At 40.3% G+C, this 19,930-nt stretch overlaps 1 protein-coding gene across 6 annotated transcripts in view; it reads left to right on the top strand.

Annotated features, from left to right (window-relative positions):
* Window positions 1-19,930, top strand: part of MCF2L (MCF.2 cell line derived transforming sequence like) — a 154,611-nt gene that overhangs the window by 108,288 nt on the left and 26,393 nt on the right. For all 6 annotated transcript variants that reach the window (XM_072853575.1, XM_072853556.1, XM_072853548.1 and 3 more), the window contains 4 exons: window positions 6,383-6,473; window positions 17,912-18,031; window positions 18,502-18,618; window positions 19,125-19,274. In XM_072853575.1, coding sequence (XP_072709676.1) covers window positions 6,383-6,473; window positions 17,912-18,031; window positions 18,502-18,618; window positions 19,125-19,274 — 478 coding nt within the window. The remainder of the gene's footprint in view (window positions 1-6,382; window positions 6,474-17,911; window positions 18,032-18,501; window positions 18,619-19,124; window positions 19,275-19,930) is intronic.

Below are 19,930 nucleotides of genomic sequence, written 5' to 3'. Positions count from 1 at the left end.
AATTGGCCAGTTTTGAAACAAAATAGGCTTTATGATAATGAGCAATCAAGAATTGTAAGAAAATGAAACTGCTGTAGGTCTAATTACTGTTTAGTGCCTGGGTACTAGATTTTGTTTAATGTTACAGTTGAACTTTAACTTTTTTTTCTTTGTCAAATTCATAAACCATTAAATTCTTCTGCTCTAGGAAAAACTGCATCCTTTAGGACTTACCTAGTGATCAAATACAAGAAGTCTTGGTTATCCTACACAAGGAGGGGAGATGTGGGTAAGGCCATGCCAGGTGAATTGTTCCTGCCCTTTTCCTTGCTGGGAAACCAGCATAAAACTGGTAAAGTGAAACGTCACCATAGGGCTTTGCTTATTTTCTTTCCTAGTTGCTGTACTGGAGACTTCTATCTTGATTTGTTAATACCATTAATATCATGTTCTTCATCATATTTATCTGGCTGTCTTCTAGAGTATATAAAGGCCACTAAGGAGATGGCTCTTCTCTGCTTTCATTCACTGCCAGGGCATTAGTGGTTTCAATTTTTTAATGTGTGAAACACTTATGATTAAGAAAGACTTCTCCTCTGCCCCTTGTCCCACAATAAGTCATTCCTAGCAGCAGCAGCAGAGATGGAGAAGTGGTCTTGGAAGTGGCGCAGGTTCAGTCAGTTGAAATGCCTCTGAAAATGTAGGATGCAAAGTTTCTCTTGGGAAACAATAACCTTGCTAGTTAGTGTCTAGTTTCCAATAGCCTGTTCCTAAGCAAAGTAAGAGAATGCTGTTCTTGATTACCCTAGCTTGTTTGCTGATGACTGAATATAGCATGACTTCTGAATTCAAAGCGTGATAGCTGCTGGAAGCATTTTTATCACTGGGGGCACAATGGGAATGCTTGGAGTTCAAAGTGTTTGTTACCCCTGTGCTGAGGCTACTGGACTCTTGTCTACTATCTGCTTGTATATGCTGAACCTGTTTGAGCTCCAGCTTGTCTTTTTCTACACTGGATACAATTCTACCTTTGAGATTTAATTTTTTTTTCTTTTTTTTTTAAAGAGCTTGTCCACACAACCCTTGTGGCATGCCCAAGCATAAACCTAACTGCTGTATGGACAGGATGGGCAATACCATTCCTAAGATGATCTGTTACCATGTCTAGTATGTTTGCCCTTTTGTGGTACAGTAGTATGACCAATGATGGGTGGATGGCCCATTCCATGGGCCTTCCTACATAGGCCTATGTGTTGCATGCCAGAAAAGATCAGGATTTGTGAGCAGCCTGAGACTCTGCATCTCTTCAAGCAGTGTGTGCATATCACTGATGCACATGATGGTCAGTGATGAGAGCCACAGAGGGTGAGTAAGCTTTAAGAACAGGTGGTACCAGGGATCTAAAGACAGCTTCAGCTGCTTATAATGCAGATTGCTGCAGACATTGCCTTGGTGCTCTGCTCAATGCAGTAATTATTCACTGAATATTACTGAAGTCCTACTATCAAAATAGCTGTTCAGCCAGTGAGAACAAGAATTTCTGGTCAGTTTGTATGTATAGGCAGAGCTAGTCAAGGTAGAGAACAATCCTGAGTGTAATGTAAGCCAACTGTTTAATAATAAGGCTTTAGGACTGAAATTAACTTTTATTAAACGGGAATTATTTAACCTAAGATGCTGCACAGAATTTCAAATATCCAAAAGCTTGATATTATTGAGTTGCTGTGATGAACCTCAATATTTGCTTTGTTTTGTTTGTAGTAGAGAGCAATGTATGCAAGCAGTTTTCATACAGCAGTGTAGAAGCAATAGGAACTTATTTGCGTAGCAGTTGTCACCACCCATACCTTGGAGAAATGCAAGGATCTTTCAGATGATGACTATGTAATTGCTTCCACACACCCCAGAGGGAAGTTTCTTTCTGCAGTCCTATGTACTATAAGCTTTCCCACCCTGTCCCCCAGGTGCATGAGCTCATAAGTCTTGCAAACAAGAAAGAGGGAGATGTCCCCATAATCTAAAGCTGAGGAGTCGCTAAGTGGAAAATTCAGTTCCTGCTCTACAGTCCACATGGAGAACTCGGTGCTTGTTGGGCAGGTACTTCAACCTCACTCTCTCACCATGTCCAAATGGTGTTACACTGGCTCCCCAAGGTGGAGGGAGGGGACTGAGCAGAAAGTCTACTCTCTGCTGCATTTCTTCCCATTATCTGTCCTCTGTGGCCCCTGTTCCCCTTCCCCTGCTTTCTACCTTTCTGACCTGGCCTTTGTGAGTTTGCCGGACATATTTCCTGCAGAGCATGGATGGTTATTCTGCCTTTCTAAAAATGTTCTGTTCTTTGTGGTGGTGAATAAACAGAAGAACAGAGCTTATCTCATTATGTGGGGGGTTTCTTTGTGTGTGTGTGTGTGTTAGGAGGGAAACAAAGGAAGGAAATACTAACTTTGAATTACAAGCTTATATAAATTATGTTTCAGAAAGTACACCGGATACAAGTTAATGCATTAAAGAAAACAGAGGTTGTAAGGGAAATGTCAAGAAGCCTTAATAGGCAGGTGCTTCTGCTAAGGTTGTCTGCTGTTTCTCACTGTAAGGGTTGGTTTCCGGTCATTTACAATTCTGCCAAATTTTCTTTTCATTCGTGATGTCTCACCTGAGTTTCTGTTCTAATGTTCAGCCAAGATAGTCAAGTTGTTCCCCAGAGGTTAGGGAACAAATCCACTGTGCTTTTCAAACACTGAAACAGCCCTTTGTTTGAGAAGCTCAAGGGTCTCCATCCTTTGGTCAAGGACGTGGGGACTTGGCACTTAGAAGAATGATGGCCTTTGTGTCAAGGAAATACCCTGAGAAAAATCTGCCTAAATCCCAGGTCACAGGTGCTCAGTAGCTACTCGTGACTGTTGTCAAAAATGTCCCACTTCATCCTGGGGCTGAGCAGGGGCTTCTCTGTGGTTGCAGAATGAACTGCCCTAGAGCCAGGTCTGCTACCAAGGCTGAGAGCCCAAAGACTGTCTCATGGGATGCGAGTGCCGCCTGTTGACAGGCAGGCAGTGCAGGCAAGCTGCCTAACTCAACAGAGAGGACCATGGCCAAGGGAAGTGTCCACCCGAGGGAAGATACTGAAAGATTGAGTGGGACGTAGGGTAAGGGAGACTTGGGTTGGAGGACGAGGGGACTGCGATATTCAGGAAGGGCTGGGGTGAGAATTGATTTGGTCATTTGTCCTGACAGTATAAAATACAAAAAATAAAGCGCCAAGATTTTTTGAGCTGTTCTTGGGACAAGGCAGCAAGGAATGAGAGTGGTTGAAGTGATGAATGGGAGAGACAAATGTGGGTGGTGGTGGCAAGTTTATTGAAGTGCGATAGAGAGGCATGAGGAGACCTGGGCTAAGCTGATGAGCACAGTGCAACTGGAGCAAGGCAGGGGGTAAAGCTTGATGAGCAGGACAGGCCATGTCCATCAGAGCATGCTTCTGCTGAGACACAGAGCAGAAGCCAAAATGCTTTACTCTCAAGCAAATGAGGGGGGGGAAATCAGTATTTGGATAGAACGTAATAAATATGGCTGAGAGAAAGAAGGACAGCTGGCACTCACAGTTAAATCAGGAGCCAAAGGAAAATTGAATACCTGCTTGTTACCAGAGCACCATTCATCCTGTGCCTTAAAAGAGAGGAGGGTCTTGCAAACTGTCTTGTAACTACGTACGCAGGTGTGTGTGGCAGCAAAGAGAGGTCAGTAGAGCAAGGGTGCACTGGCAAACAGGCCTGTTTCCAATATTTACTTTTCTTGAATACGTGACTTTGTTGTCTTCCTAATGTTCTCAACTTTGTTGTACACAATGTCTTAGTTTGGTTTGTTGCTTCCTGCCTACTACTTGCTGGAGCTGGATCCCAGACTCAACAGCCAGCCCTTTGTAACAAGACACAGTTGTCAAGATAACAAATATTTTTCCCACAGTGATCAGTTCAGAATAGAGCATTTAAATTTTTTTAAGCAATCTATGTTAATGGAGTGTTAACGGTTTGAAGTCAGGTGCTCAAGATTTTGCCCCTGGGTCTCTTCTAGACAGCAGTGGGGAATCCTGGTTTTTATTTCTGAGCCTGGAAGGGGGCCGCATTCTGAATCATGCAACCACCCGATGTATTTGATCCCTCGATTTGATCCAGTGGAAAAAGAAGGCTGGCTAAAGACATCTTTTGGGCTGTCTTAGAGATGTGCTTTCCTTTGTCAACTCTTCCACTTAAGTAAGTCTTGTCTTTTTTTCTAGGAGAATGGTATTAAGCTCTGCTTATTGCCATGTGTTGAGGCAGATGATTAACTGTGTGGAGCTGCCATCTAGATCTTCTCTGGGATCCCAGCTGAGCCTGTCTTTCCCTGTACTCCTGGAGAGAAATCTGATTGATGCTCTGTCAGAGGCTTTAATTTGATTCCTGTTATGCAGAAATGTCAATAGTTTCTTGAAATATGATACAGATGTTGCATTTAGATACTCTGTGGGATCTGAGATTATGCTTCCACTGAGGAAGTACGCAAAAATTTCAGGACTCCCGGGAACTTCTGCTGAGCAGGGGAAATAGCTCTTTAAGAGTCTTAATACTCTTCAAAATCCACGTAAACTGCTGGAGAACAGCTGTAGCACCTTTTTGCCTCCATTCATCCACATTTAGGCTGTGTGACCCAAGGAGTTTGTTTTGCTACCTGATTATTGTGGAACATGGTTGCTATTAGCATTTTATTTTGCTCAGTGACTAAAATTAAAATGGTGGGAACTTTTAAATGGGGAACAGGAAGATGCTAAAATCAGTCTGGATCTCTCTCCTCTTCTTGCCCTTCAAATAAAGAAAGAGAAGGAAAAGGGAAGCTTTAGTAAATCATGGAGATTTACTGTAGTGGGAAGCATATTGCTAATATAAAGCCCTGTTGGTCTGCAAGGGTTATTGAGGCTTACAAGGCAAGTACTCAGATGTTGTTTATCAGTGTTGTCCTAACCCAGAGGCAAGAGTTAAGTAACGTGCACTGAATATGGGCAGTGAGGGGTTGTTTCTAATATCCTCCTGTGTTAAAATGACTGCTTAGCTTTTTTTGAGAGAAAGCAAGTGTTCCTTTGCATTTTTTATTATTATTTGTGTTTCCCCCTAAATATTTAGTCTGTAAATTCCAGAGATATTACAGATTGTGAAAGAGAGGGGATAGACTGTGACTCATGTTTAAATTTGTAATTTTGAAGAATAGCTTAAGATGACACATCTGGGTACCTGTGTTCTTCATCCTCCTCAACATACTCTTATTATTATGCTACCAACATAATCTTATAAAGCAAAGCTGGTGTTTTCATGATTCAGCAATCTTGAATAAGGGATCCTGACATTCTGTTGTCTTGATTTTTATATTGTCTTTTAAGGTATGATGATAACAAATCGATGCACGCTATTTCTAAATGTCACACAGTGCAGACAGTAGGCCTTGCAGTAAATTATTATCCGGACTGAAAATACAGCACATCTATTAAAAATGACCACATATATGAGAAAATAACAAATCCGAGCCCGTCTGCCTTGTATTTGCCTGTCGTTTCCATTTTGATTGCGATTGGCTGGCAAGGGCTGCTGCTGGCATTGCACAATTGGCTTAGATGGGGAATTACAAAACAGGAGCAGATCCCTTGATTGGGACTCAGTAGCACATGCAGCTGAGCACAGGCGAAAAAGAAAGGTCACCCGTACGCAAGGATTTGAGCAGGATCTCTCTCACAGATGTTTCCATTCCAGAGAAGCACATCCGATCTCATTTTTCTCATCTCTGACTTGGAGTGTTTAAATGCCGTAGGGATTTTTTGTTTTGGTGAATGTAAAAATGCACCTGGGAACAAGTTTGCAACCTGGAGGCATATGAGAATTTCAGATGAGCGGAGCAGTATCGTGGAATGATCAGAAGGATCTGCGTTTTTAAGGAGTTTTTAAATACCAGTGAGGAGGAAGGTGATTCAAACAGAAGGTTAAAAGCAGATGCAAAAGGAAAACAACTTTTTTTTGATCCTGAAATTATACTGAAAACAGCTTGAAGGAGGGATATCAGCACCAAAACAATGGAGAATCAAAGGGGTTTATTGTCCTCTGAAATAATCTCAGTACAAGAAATGTAAAAACTATCTTTTGTGAAAAAGAACAATTCATTATTTGAATATGGTTTGAAGCTCTGTGGAACATATTTGGGACTGCTGCATCTGTGTAGTATAGTATATCTTCATCTAAACATGTCAAATAAAGACAATTCTGCACAAAAAGGTCAAGCTGCTTTTTTTTAACTAGTTGTTAACTGCTTTCTTTAGTGAGAGAACCAGAGGAGTTTCATTTGTATTTTTAACTAAACTTTCTCTTTTTCTTTTCTCCTCCAAACTTAGTTTACGAGATGCTGGAATTGGATTTATTCTTGTCATAGATCGCAGACAGGACAAATGGACCTCTGTGAAAGCTTCCATACTGCGGATAGCAGTGAGTACTGTTTTAAATTAACTCCTTAGAAAGATTTTCCATGTTGAACCTTCCTCTTATGAGGAGAAAAGCAGCAATTACTTTATTTCTTCAACAAAATGTTAGCTGATATATGACACACAAAGTATCCAGTAGTGTTTTTGTATCCCAGCTGACTGGGACTAGGCATCACGTGTCTATGATGTGCTTTTAATGCAGTTTGCAGCTCAGGACATCAGCTTGAGAAGGCACTTGGAGAGCGTGTGTGTGTGTGTGTGTGTGCATGCGAATGTGTGTGACATGCAGCTCTCCCAAGTGGGAACTAGTATTTGCATGGGCAGCCTGTGCATCTCACAGAGCTTTGGGTCCACCTTTCACTATTTAAGTGAGCTTCCTTTTTAGGAAGAGTTGAGGATGAGGGTCCTGATTTAGTTTACCACTTGTGAAAGGAATTCAGGTGTAAAAGCTGATCTTGTGGGCTTTGAATTAAAACAAAGGTTGCTTGTAAGCAAGAAAATCTTACGTACCTACTGTGATCAATCAACAGCACATGTGGTTACTTTCAGTCTCCTTTTTAATTAATACTTGTTTAAAAATGAAAACTAAGATTATTAGAGGCTTTTTTTTTTCTTACACAAGTAGGAAAAGACAGATTCATGTTTATCCTGTGCTTACCATACTGTTTGTTTAGTTTCTGGGGTTTTTTTCTTGTTTTCCTTGATTGATTGTTACTGTTGATAATCTTTCTAGTAAGTGCTGAAAAACAAAGCTGTAAGCATCTTTTCTTTAATTTTTCATAGCTGAAAATTTTAAGATCTGTGAAATAAAAGTCAAATCAAACCAGTAAATGTCATTTTTGTGTAGCCCCATTTTGACCAAAGAACTGTTTGTTTACTGTAAATTAAAAGGTATTTATTTAAAGGTAATGTGTCATTCCCACTATAGGACTTTTTGTGAATGAATATATAATGATATAATATTCCCACAATACAACTTTTTCCACAATAAGTATGTTTAGGAATGTTAAAATATTAACAATATACAGAAATATTAGCAAAACTTGCTTTTGCAGCTCACTTTGAAATTTTGAGATGCAGTGTTGAACAGATTCCACTAGTGGAAACTGAGAGCAGCATAATTTGGGGTGATTAAAGAAAAAAGACTGTATCTCTGGAGTTTTTGAATCTCTTTAAAAATTCAATTTCTGTTTAAAGACAGATAAGTATTCCACATATGGCAGTCCTTTTATTTACGTAATTGAGGTGGTAGGGGGTGGGGGGCAACTACAGACATGTTGCTTATAGCCTTAATATTAAGCTTTACGGCAACATTCCTCCAGTGTGCGTTATTTTGCCTAGAAGCACAAGGTACAGAACCTGAGTATCTATTCCCCATGATATGGGATCCATCATTGTAGTGATGGTGTTGGTGCCTAAGGGCTTTGCCTGGAGAAGGGTGTCAAGTGCAGTGAACTCTGTAGGTTGCAGTCCTGTTGATGGTGGGTTATTTTTCTTTTTTCTTCTTTCCTCATTCTTCTGTGAGCTTTATTTAAAAGAGAAATCATGCTTCCTATCTGAAGTCTAATCTGTGAGAGGCATGATCTTTGGGGTTTTTTTATATCTGTTTCTTTTCACTGAACTGACTCAGCGTTGGCTTTATATTGCGTCCATGGATGCATGTGACGGTACTCCTCTTGGGCTTCCGCAATAGTCACGTCGTCCCTGAACACTTGAAAATTTTACCTTCCCATTCCAAAAAAAGATGTAGTGACAAATCCTTGTTTACTGTCTCCACCATTTCTTTACTATAATATTTGCCATAAGTGAACTCCAAGTAGGTTTCTGCTGTCCGTTACTTAAACAAAGCCAAGTATATGATACATATCTTGCACCAAAGTCGTGAGGATTTCTCTGGGTCCTACTGATGGACAAAGATTTCTTTTTTTTTTAAATGGCTCAAGGGTAACTAGAGGCTTAACTTCCACTTCTTTGGTTTTCCTAACTGTCAGAATTATCTTTTGATGGTGATCAAGCATCTGAGTGTCATTTGGGCTGTCTAGATTGAACCTTATGTCTGAAAGCCGGGTATCTCTAGCAGTTTTGATTGCTTAAGCTTATTGCTGTGTGTGAGGATATGAGTCTCGTGTTATTTGAGAAGAGAATTTTGCCTGTTGGCTCATTTGCACTAGGTCCTGCAGCATCTTCCCAGCCACCTTTCCCAATTTTTCTTTAATCGCCCCAAGGGGGTTGACCTCTTCGATTTGTGAAATCAGAGATGCCAGCGCAGGATGCTGTGGCTGGAGCGCTGCCCAACAGGAATATCCTGGCTGGAGCATCTGGCCATCGCTAATATCCCAACAACTGTAGGAAATGTATTTGTAAGCACTGAGCAGCTGTTAACCAGAAACTCATACTAACATGTATTTTTTTTAATAATTATTATTTTATGTTATTTCCAAGACTCTTCACACACAAATGTTTGGTTTGTACTAGTAGGTGTTAGAAGTATGTTTTGAAACAAAACTGACGAAGAAAGAATTTTTGTTTCAGGCTGAAATTAATGTGGAAAATCTTTCTATATTATGAAAAATTTCTAGGCCTCATTTTTCATTCTTTGTTGTTAGGGATCTTTGTCTTCCCTGGGACAGAAAATGCTCAATGACGAGCTGAATCTTTATTTCATGCTAATACTTTAGGATTGCTATAGAGAGTCAAGGCTGTGAAGACTAGGTAAACCTATTTTTGCAGACATAGTGGAAGGGCAGTGGCTGCACCGTTCACCCAGGATGACTGCTGCTGAAGCACGTGCAGCGACAGCAGAACTGAAACCAAAGCCAGAGGCACTGGGCTGAAAGATGGCCCCTCTTTTCCTGGAATGTGACAGAGATTGTGGCAAGCACATGCACAGGCATGCAGGATTTGCTGCTGTTACACTCCACTTGACAAAGTTGCAATGGGCAGGCAGCCCAGGAGGTTGTCCTGAGCCAGTGCAAGACTGCAGACCCTGTGGCTTAAGAGACACTGCAAACAAAATTATTTTTTTATTTTTCCCCTGATTTAGCTTAAGTGAAGTTATTAGCCTAGTGCAGTCAAGAATGGCACGTTTGGAGGGTGACTCATCCCATCTGAGATAGTATCTCTAGGTTATCCATCCCATCTGTTGACTATATAGAGAGCTTATCTTTTAGATGGCTGTAAATTGGACAGAACTCATCCCTACTGTTGAGTCTCTAGGAATAATCTGGCCTACTGGGATAGCCAGGCTGAGAGGTGGAGTTCTGGTAGAGATGCCAAAAGCCAAGCTTTAAGTGTGAAGTCTTGGCAGTAAATTGTCATCTTCTTAGAGAGGCCATAGAAAACTGAAAAGTATTACAAGAAAAATATCAAGTTAGCCATTGCAAATTGTTCACTCTTACTACATTGTTGTCTGAAGATACAAAAATTCTTAAGTTTTTGCCTTGTCAGCTGCTGAGATTCTTCTAAATTTGTATTATAATGTCCTGTTTTCAGTTAAACATGGTATACAGAGGCACACAAGACCTTGCTGAACTTTTTAGCTCCTGTGGCTGAGCAAGTGGGTAGGCTCATGGAAATAAGGCATGGTTCCTTAATGAGAGTGCAAGAAGGAGCAGTCGCATAGCTTGGTTAAATTGGCTCCATCTTGGCCCAGCTGAAGTCAGGTGAATGACAAACACCAGACAAATCGATCCCCTTTTCCTTTCCATGCAGTCAAAAATGATTTTTTTTCCCCCTCTCTTTTTTTTTTTCTTTTCTCTCCTAGTGTTATCAAACCCAAACAAGCAATATTTAATAAGGAGCAAGGCACATTACTGATCAATGTGTTCTGGGTTTTCACACTGCTCTGTTCATAGATCCAGTGTGTTTTCTCAAAAAAATGAAGCCTGTGTTATTACATTGTCTTTGTCTCTGTTGTCCTTGTCATCATTGTGTTCCTCCATCTTGAGGGAAAGACTGAAGTGTGAACTCAGCTTTTTAGACAAAAAACTGCACTCAACATCATGAAAAGTTTCACTCATCAGCCTCATATTGAAAACTCAGAGAAAATAAACTTCCTTAAACTTGGTGCTTAGGGAATAACATACGTGTGGGCAATGGCTCTTGAGGAAGCAGTTGATATGGAAGTCACTCAAGTGGTAGTGAGGTTTATCCAGTTACAAAACTTTGCAGTCCTTTCTAAATGTGACAAGAGTTGGGTTTTATCCAGCCTCCTGGGGAAGTTTGCTTTCTGATTTGCCACATTTGACTAAGGATGCATTGCATGCAGGTTTCGTGCTTTCTGTTTCAGACTGCATTGTCCAGGGCACGGTTTTTCTTAGCTCTCCGTAAATCAAAATGCAGCCTTCACTGTAACAGAGGCTTAGCCCATTCATTGCTTTGAAGATTAGGGCCAACGCTTTTAAGCTGGCAGGAGGAGACCAAAAGCCAGTGGAGAGACTGGAGTGCTAATACCAGCCTAAACCTCGCAGGAGCCAGGCAGTCCCGTTTTTGTGCCATCTGGAGTCTTATCATTGGTTTTACACCCAGGGTGAGAAACAGTGAACTACAGTAATCCGACCTTGAGTTCTCTGACCTTGTTTGTAGAGAGGTGTTGAGTCTCTTAGTGAGTTGTTGATGGAGAAAAGAGGTGGTTAGTAACTGATGTTCCATGAAAGGCACCATTTTATGTTATGGATAGGTATTTCCCGCTAGCCCAGTTTCTAGCTAGCTCTTTGTGTCATGTCCTGAAAACTGTAATGACGCTTAACAATTTGTATGGGTTAAGTTTGAAAAAACTGCTCTTTTTTCAGCCCTTAGTCATGTTTCTCATTTTAGCTTGGGTTCAAAACAAGACCAAGAACTTGACAGTATGACGAAGCTAGAACAGTATTTGTATTAATTTTGTAGCTATTGTTATGAATTATTCCAGTAAATGATAAACTAAAAAGGTTATTTTGAGATGCTGTATGGTTTTGTCTTATTGCTTTGGATGTTTTGAGAGTATTACATGTGCAGGCACTTTCACAGTTATCCTTGTATAGTCAGCCATTTTTCATTTCTATTACATTTTTTTTAATACGTAAAAAGAAGTGAATCGCTTAAACTCTGAAAACAGGATCACGCTTAAACTCTGAAAACAGGATCATAACATCACAAGCATTAAACCCAGATCTAATGCAAAACAACTCAATGTTTTTAAAACTAGATTTCAAACTGCTCCTTTTAGGCATTGATTTAATTCAATATTCTTTCTTGACAAGAAGCCTGTGTAAGAGACTGCATTCTAGCCAGGAATAAACAGTCTTGCAAAAAACCCCCAAAAAAGTACTTATTAGCTCCTTTATATACAGAGGTATTTTGGAAAGAAGTGCCCTGTGGCTTACGGCATACTAGTAAGTGCAGAAGGGAAAACACCACCACAGAGTTTGGTAATGTGGGTATATTGAAGCTCTTCATAAAATGAAAAATAGTGTTGTTCCAAGTATTTTAAAGACAGAACTACTAAAACTGAGTCAAGCGTTAGCTCTTTGATGGCTCGCATGGTTCGGATAGTTCTGAAAGCTGGCTGTTTCCTTGGGAAGCAGAAGAAAAGGGATTGTAGGTTCACTGTTTATCAGAACAGCTTTCCTTTGCTGTGTAGGAGTATAAAAGACTTCTGAGCACCGGGACAGCTGAGTGAATTGCTCTGTGGGATTGAACAGCAGACTGCAACTTTATTTTAAGTGCATCTCTGTCTAAAAGGTATACATATCTATCTACATAATTCCTTTGTATACTAAATAAGCCCTGGAGGAAACCTGAGATATGAAAAGTCAAAGGTGTTGGTTTTCTTTTCCAGAAGCTCAGTTTCTGGTATTCACTGCTGAAAGCTGTAGTGACTAGCTCCTGGCTGTAGACCATGGCCACTGCTCTGCTCCTGTGCTGCCTCTTCAGGGGAGCAGCAGCCTGGCAGCACTGCATCCTGTCTCAATGAATATTGTGACTATTGTACAGTATGCGATTTAATGAGACTTATTCCTCCTTTGAAAATGCTATCTGCCCAATAGCCTACAGCACATACGTGCTGTTTACAATTGATGTCAGGCAGGAGCGCGTGGGATTGCTGCTCTGCCTGACTGGTGCAGGTAAAATTGTTGAGTGACTTAAATAGCTCCCTGCTGGCACCAACAGAGCAAGACCACGTTACACAGTGGAAACTGAAGACAGGAAGAATCTCAGTACCTGTCTTGGAGGAAACAGTCCTTCCTTCCCTGCAAATAAGCTGCTACCACCCCTTACTGAGCATCAAACAGGGGTTGTTTCCTGCTCAGCTTTTGTGGTTCCTTACCAGGCATTCAGCATCGTGTCATCTTCATTCGTGAGATGGCCTGCCTCTCCTTACTTCCCCCTGTTAGCAGCTGCTGAACTTCAGGGTCAGTACTGGTGCTACACACAGCCTCTCTGTCATTAATATTCTGTGAAGGAAAGTGATAATTAAGATTATATGCAACTAACTTTATTTTACATTTTGCCCAAAACCCAGCTGGGTTCAGTCTCTGTAAGTTCCCCCTTTCCAGAGGCCTGGAGCATGCAGTGGAAAACTCCCCATCCCTCAGAAGCGGAGGCCTGAAAGCAGGCAGGTCAACCTGCTCCTGAGTATTTATTAACTGATTTCCTGGCAGATTTAAGGTAGCTCCTGTTTTGTCCAGCCAGCGAAAGTTCTTCCCATGTTCCAGGCTAGGTGTACTCATAGGGCAGAAAAGATCTCAGTGTATTGGAAACTTTGATTTAAAGGCTGTGCTGTATATAAATTCCTTGTTTGGTCAGATTTATTTCAAAGCTGATAACTACATGCACATCTACATCTTTTTCTGTATCTTTGGAATCGGCACTGGCCTGGCTGGATGGGGAAGTGAAGGAGAGAAGCAGATAGAAAACTAATCCCACGAGTGTCATGAAGTATCAAACAAGTGCCAGTGCTGATGCAAGTGAGAGGAAGGAATATGTGGCTTGGGCTAGAATAGAATAGGGGCTACCCTAATTTTCATAGAAGATACAAAAGATATGACAGTGTTTTTTTCCCCGTTGGTCTCTTTTGCATAGGCATTAAATGAGTTGAAGTGCAGTATTTGAGACAAGATGTTGGGGGAGCAGTTAATATTAATTAATCTAGTAAAGACAGACACTTTTGGAGAAAACAGTTTTCAAGCACACAAACCCTTCTTCAAGTGGCAATGATGTTCAGTGACTTCACTAAAACAGTCCTTGAGGGCACTTTATTTTATGACACTACTAAGCATACATGAATATTTATTTTTGTGCTTAACACTTGACACAGCATTGTTGAGAAGTCATTGTTTGCTCTGTCTGCTTAGCATACAATGGCTTCAAACAAATATGCTGCTGGACTGGAACAGAGATTTTTTTGTTGTTGCTGTTGTTCTCCCTTGTTCAGGGTGAAGTTGACTGGTTGATAAAGTTCAAATGCACCTAAGGAGTTTCTCTTGCATCATATCATTGTCTCTGCAAGTCACCAGGGCTTTAGAAAGAAAAAAAAAAAAAGTTAGGAAAATAGTAATATTTGGGCAGTAAAGATATAAGCACAGATAAACTGGAATAGCTGGCCTTGGTCCAGCATTGTTTACTGTAGCAATCCTCTATTTTTTTGCTGTTGTTTCACAAAGGTCAATTTGCAGATTTGACTCCTAGCCATGACAAGCAGGGCAGGCATCATTTTTGAGACTGGTTTTTTTGTTGTTTGTTTGGATTTGGGGGGGGGGGCGAGGGGGGAAACACCAAAAAAAAAAAAAAAAAGCCAAACAACAAAAAAAAACCAAACCAGGAAGCATAGGAGACAGACTAGTGGAGAGAACAACAGTGTTGTAGACAGAGTAATCTAGAATTTGAGCTTTTGCTGAGAGGTTGAGAAAACTTCTGGCAAGTCTTGAATGGGAATTAGTCTAGATGATACAAGACTGTAGTGATTTCAACAGCATCATTTTGCGTAGACACACTGAGATAGAGAAAAATTGTAATGTGTATTCTCTGTTTTCTTTGAACTGAACATTAATGAGAGACCCTACTTAATTTGGTCATGCAATTAAACTCTGTATCTCAGAAGAGCTAATACACAGTTTAGAAAAATTTACTATGGCATTGCCTTTGGCTACTACTGTTTGCTTCAGTAACAGTCTAAATATCATAGAATCAGAATAACAGCCTGGGTTCATAGAATCATGGAATATCTTGAATTGGAAGGGACCCATAAGGATCATCGAGTCCAACTCCCTGCTCCTCATAGGACTACCTAAAACTAAACCATATGGCTAAGAGCGTCGTCCAGGTGCTCCTTGAACTCTGACAGGCTTGGGGCTGTGACCACTGCCCTGGGGAGCCTGTCCCAGTGACGGACCACCCTCTCTGTGAAGAACCTTTTCCTAATGCCCAGTCTGAACTTCCCCTGAGGCAGCTTCATTCCATCTCCTCGTGTCCTGTCGCTGGTCACCAGAGAGAGGAGATCAGCACCCCCCCTCCGCTGCCCCCCTTGAGGAAGCTGAAGGCTGCGATGAGATCAGCCCTCGGCCTGCTCTTCTCCAGGCTGAACCAACCAAGTGGCCTCAGCCGCTCCTCCTAAGTTCGGCCCTCGAGGCCTTTCACTGTCTTGGTCGCCCTCCTCTGGACACACTCTAATAGTCTGATGCCCTTCTTATATTGAGGCACCCAAAAATGAACACAGTGCTCGAGGTGGGGCCGCACCAGTGCAGTGTAGAGCAGGACAGTCACCTCCTTGGGAGGGACCTTGAAAGATCATCTGGGCCCAACCTTTCGTGGGGAAAGGGATCCTTGATGAGATCATCTAGCAACCTGTCCAATTGCATCTTGAAAACCTCCAGCGATGGGCACTCTGCCCCGACCCTGGGGAGGTTGTTCCAGCGAATGATCATTCTCACTGTAAAATAATTAATATCTTATATCGAGATGAAACCTCTCCTGGTGCAACTTGCACCCGTTGCCCCTTGTCCTCTCCACATGGCTCCTTGTGAAGAGACAGCCTCTGTCCTCTTTGTAGCCACCCTTTAAGTGGCGGCTGGAATACTGTGATGAGGTCCCCCCTGAGCCTTCTCTTCTCCCTGGAGGAGAGACTTCTCTTCTCCCTGTGAGGAAAGACCTTCAGTCTTTCCTCACAGGGCAGGTTCTCCAGCCCTTTGATCATCTTCATGGCCCTCCTTTGGACCCTCTTCATTCTGTCCGCATCTTTCTTGAATTCTGGGGACCAGAACTGGACACAGTACTCCAGGTGCAGCCAGACAAGTGCTGAGTAGAGTGGGATGATCGTGTCTCTATCTCTGCTAGTAATGCCCCTGTGTAGGATCTGATTTGCCTTGGTTGTTGCAGCAGCACACTGCTGACTCATGTTTAGCTTGTTGTCCACCAGGATCCCAGGCCCCTTTCAAGATATTTTCTCTAAAACTCTGGAGTAAAAATCTAGACTACAGTCACAAAGTGTGAAAGTGAGAATTTAAAATTAGAATGAAGAAATTTATTACTCATACATGTAACTTAAAATTTACTTTTACCATTCAGTGTCTTTCACGCTACTTCATTTCATGCCATTATGTGTTTCTAATGTATCTGCTCAACTTGAAGCTAATAGGATAGGCATTTCCCAGTATTCTGGGTAAGGCTAAATGGGTAACAAACATACCCTGCCAAAGACAGTATGTCTGGATGTCATCTGCTGGGGTGGATATCTCACATGAAGACCCATTATTTTGTCAAAATGTGTTATCTAAAAGATATTTCTTTTTGGAGCTTTTTTTCTTCTGAAATGTTGATATTGCCATGGAAGAAATTTCCTATTTTGTAGGTTGAAGGTGAAAATTCACAGCTCAGTCAGAGTGTGCACACTGCCATTATAGGCACAAAATAAATTGACACATGTTTAAATTAATAAATAGCTATCATTCTAAAAAGATTATTCAGGAGATTTAATTAAAAAAATTATTTTGTCCATTCTTGCAATGTTTCTTAGTATGAGTTAAATAATTTTCTTAAAATAAATTTGCAGTTGGATAATTCAGAAAAAAATGGTTAAAATAATCTTTTCTTAACTTTTGCTTCTGAATAGTCAGGAATTTTCTATAAGAGGTTTTTCCTCTGTTTGATAACTGTGGGTTAGTAAGTCCACAGGGTGTACTACTTTTAATACACATAGAAAGATTGTTTACAGTGCAAGGATGGGGAGCTGGTGTGGGCACTCAGAATTACCTGAATTCCATTCCCAGCCCTTGGACAGACTCCTTTGGGACTGAAACACCGTGCTTTCTAGAAAATTTGGACATTGCTGAAGTGGAGACAGATTGTGAAGCTCAAGTCTTTAAGGTTCCTCTGTCAGTTGGAGATCTCAGCTGTACATTGAATATCTGGGGAGCTACAATGAATCTGTGAATTCTTCCAGAACAGTTTTTAAGTACTTTTCTCTTCAAAAGTTTGTAATTTCCAATGTTGGAACTCTTGGAAACCTTAAAATGAGTATTAAACCACTCTCCAACCAGACATGGAAACAGAGCATAGCTTAACAGCTTCAGTCAGTGTTTGTTTTTTGGTTGGCTTTTTTTGTAATTCAATTTGCTAGAAATGTGACATAATTTCCAACAGTATAATGAATAAAATTGCATACTTGATCATTATAATGATAATTTCTTTAGTGAGCTTCACTGCCTCCCTGCAGTGGAAATACTGAATAGAGGAGAAGACTTGCATGATTTCAAGAATGGCTAAATGCCAAGTATGCAAACCCAGAGGTTTGCAACCCACGGCAGTGCTTGATTTTTAGTAATTTAATGCTATTTCTTTGCTTTCCTTCTCCTCTCTTCTGTTTTCCCTCTATCACTTGTAGAACTGGGAAAGTTCCATCAGACTACTAGTTGGAAGATGATGAGAAAAACCACAGCTGAGAACTACTATGTTTGATTTTTATATTTGTCTGCAAAATTAAAGCTTATTTCTAAGCTACTGAAATTCAGTCTTGGTGGCAATAGTTTGTGTAGGCAACTGGCAAGGTAGTATATGCGCAAATTAGAAATGTGTTGTTAGGTGTTTGGACAATAATGCAGGTTTCTCTTGGCACCCTCTATTAAAGAGAAGATAAGGTAACCATGAAAGTATTGCTGTTGAAAAAGTACTAAGCCTCTGCTGTTTGTTCATTATCCTCCTTGGCTAGGATGTAATCTTAGCTGAAGAGCAGTACAAGCCAGTCCTGAAAAATTCAATTCCAGCCGAATAGATTCCTGTTCCCAAAGATGAGTAAATTTCTCTTTGAATTAAGCTCTCTGTGCAAGCCTTGCTAGGTTTATAATTGGTCACCCCATTACAGGAGGCCTTTGATATGGTTAGTTTGTGGTTTAACAGGGGCTTCTCCTTGTTCGAAAATATTTTCTGGAGCTGAGACACAGAAAATAACAGACTAAACTTGTTTTGCAGGCATCTTTCCCGGGAAACCTGCAGCTAGTCCTCGTTCTGCGCCCAACAGGATTTTTTCATCGAGCTCTCTCGGACATTGCTTTCAAGTTCAACAAAGATGAGTTTAAAATGAAAGTACCTGTAAGTAATCCTTTGTTTTCACTTTATTATCAGGGATCTGTTAAAGTACTTAATCTAGCCAGTGAGGACCAAAAAAAAAAAAACCAAACCCAAACTCAACAAAAAAAACATGCTTAAAGGTTTTCATCCTTGAATCTTGAATTAGTTTCCTCTTAGAAAATACCCGTGTATGGTCTATCAAGATAAAAAACCCCGATGGAGTCATTTATGTTGTATAATTCATAAGCTTTATTTTAATATGCACTGTTAAGCGTGGTGCTCATGCTCATTTGCTGTTATTTAAATTTACATAATCTTCAACTGAAACAACTGTTAAGTTTGTTTATTCTATATCCAAAGGAAATAGTTCCATCACTTGCTTCTGTATTAAACTGAAATTTCTCTATCAGGGGCTGAAGGATGGGGCTTAGAATCCTTAATAAGGGACTTCTCGCCACTGTTTGCATTCACTTTTTTCATTGCTGCTGCAGATCATAATGCTGGGCTCAGTATCAGAACTGCAGGGTTACATTGATAAAACACAATTAACAGAAGATCTTGGTGGCACCCTGGATTACTGCCATAACAGATGGCTGTCCCGTCGCACTGTAAGTCTTAAGTTTTTGTTTTAACTTTTCAGCTTAACAAACCCTTCTGTCTTATACCCTGTCATTTATAAAACAGATTCCAAGTGATGCAAGTTGACTTGCTCGGAGTGAGAAGATGTTCCCAATGGTACTTAGTCATCTTAGAGAAAAAAATATGAGTAATAATTTGGGAGTGGTTTTCTGATCACTTGGAGCAAAGGAACTACAGTGTATTACTGTGTTGAGGTTTATTGTTTTTGCTACAAGAAAGAAAAAGCTCAAGTTGTAGAATAATTCCAGATTATAAAAATATGAGGAAGATATACCTGATACGAGCCTAGGAAAAACATACAATTAAGGAATTAATGGTGACGGTATCTGTTGCTTGCAAAATTATACTTTGACCATTTTTCAGTCTTGTAATTCATCTGCTTGGGTTTGTTTTGAGAGTTATATTTTGTGTGTATGTGTCTGTATGTATGCATGTGATGAGCATGAAACGTCATTAATGGTTTTTATTCCAAAAGGCTATAGAAGGTTTCGCCCAAAAGGTTAAGCAAACAGCTCAGATTCTTCAGTCCTTTGGGACTGAGCTGGCTGAAACAGAACTACCAAATGATGTGCAATCAACCAGCTCCCTTCTTGCAACACACACAGAAAAGAAGGACAAAATGAAGGTATGTAATTTTTGTAAAGATGCTGTCTTCTAGTTAAACTGTGTTTTTTATTTATAGCTAATAATGTTAATAGAAAATCTGGAGGATTTCCAGACAGTTAATAGACTGTTAATAGACAATAATAATGCGAAACATTGAAATCTTATTGAACTTGTTTTGCTTGGTTTGATGTTAAAAACCCTTTTTGAGTTAAAAAATGACAATTCTTGAGGCTAAGTTTACTAATGTACAAATGCATAATAATTTGTATGTGGAAACAAATTCCTTTGTAAGTAGTGGTGTGTTTAATTTGTAGTTTTGTTTGCATCAAGAAATTTGATTGTATTTGCATGCATATGAAAATATATGACCTTTTGAAGAATGGACAAATGTTCTTTCAAATCAGCTTAAATGAAAAATATTTTTTGGGTTTCAAAACTACATCTAAAACTTTTGAGCTATTTGTAGCCTAAGAAGACACTAGAAGGCTATCTATCATGAAAATTCAACTCAGTTACATTGGGGTCTTAAGATGGTAAACATAGAAAAAGCTGGTATTTAGCATTTACTGTCTGTATTTGTTGTCAAACACTGCTTTTAATCAAACTGTGCTTGCTCTGTTGCTATTAAAACAAAATCCTTTTTCCAGTTTGGTGCCTTATGAAGTCTGCTTAAAA

This window comes from Ciconia boyciana, chromosome 1 (assembly GCF_034638445.1).
Source record: "Ciconia boyciana chromosome 1, ASM3463844v1, whole genome shotgun sequence".
Lineage (NCBI taxonomy): Eukaryota > Metazoa > Chordata > Aves > Ciconiiformes > Ciconiidae > Ciconia > Ciconia boyciana.
Note: the sequence above shows the minus strand (reverse complement) of the source record. Positions and strands in the feature narration are given on the sequence as shown.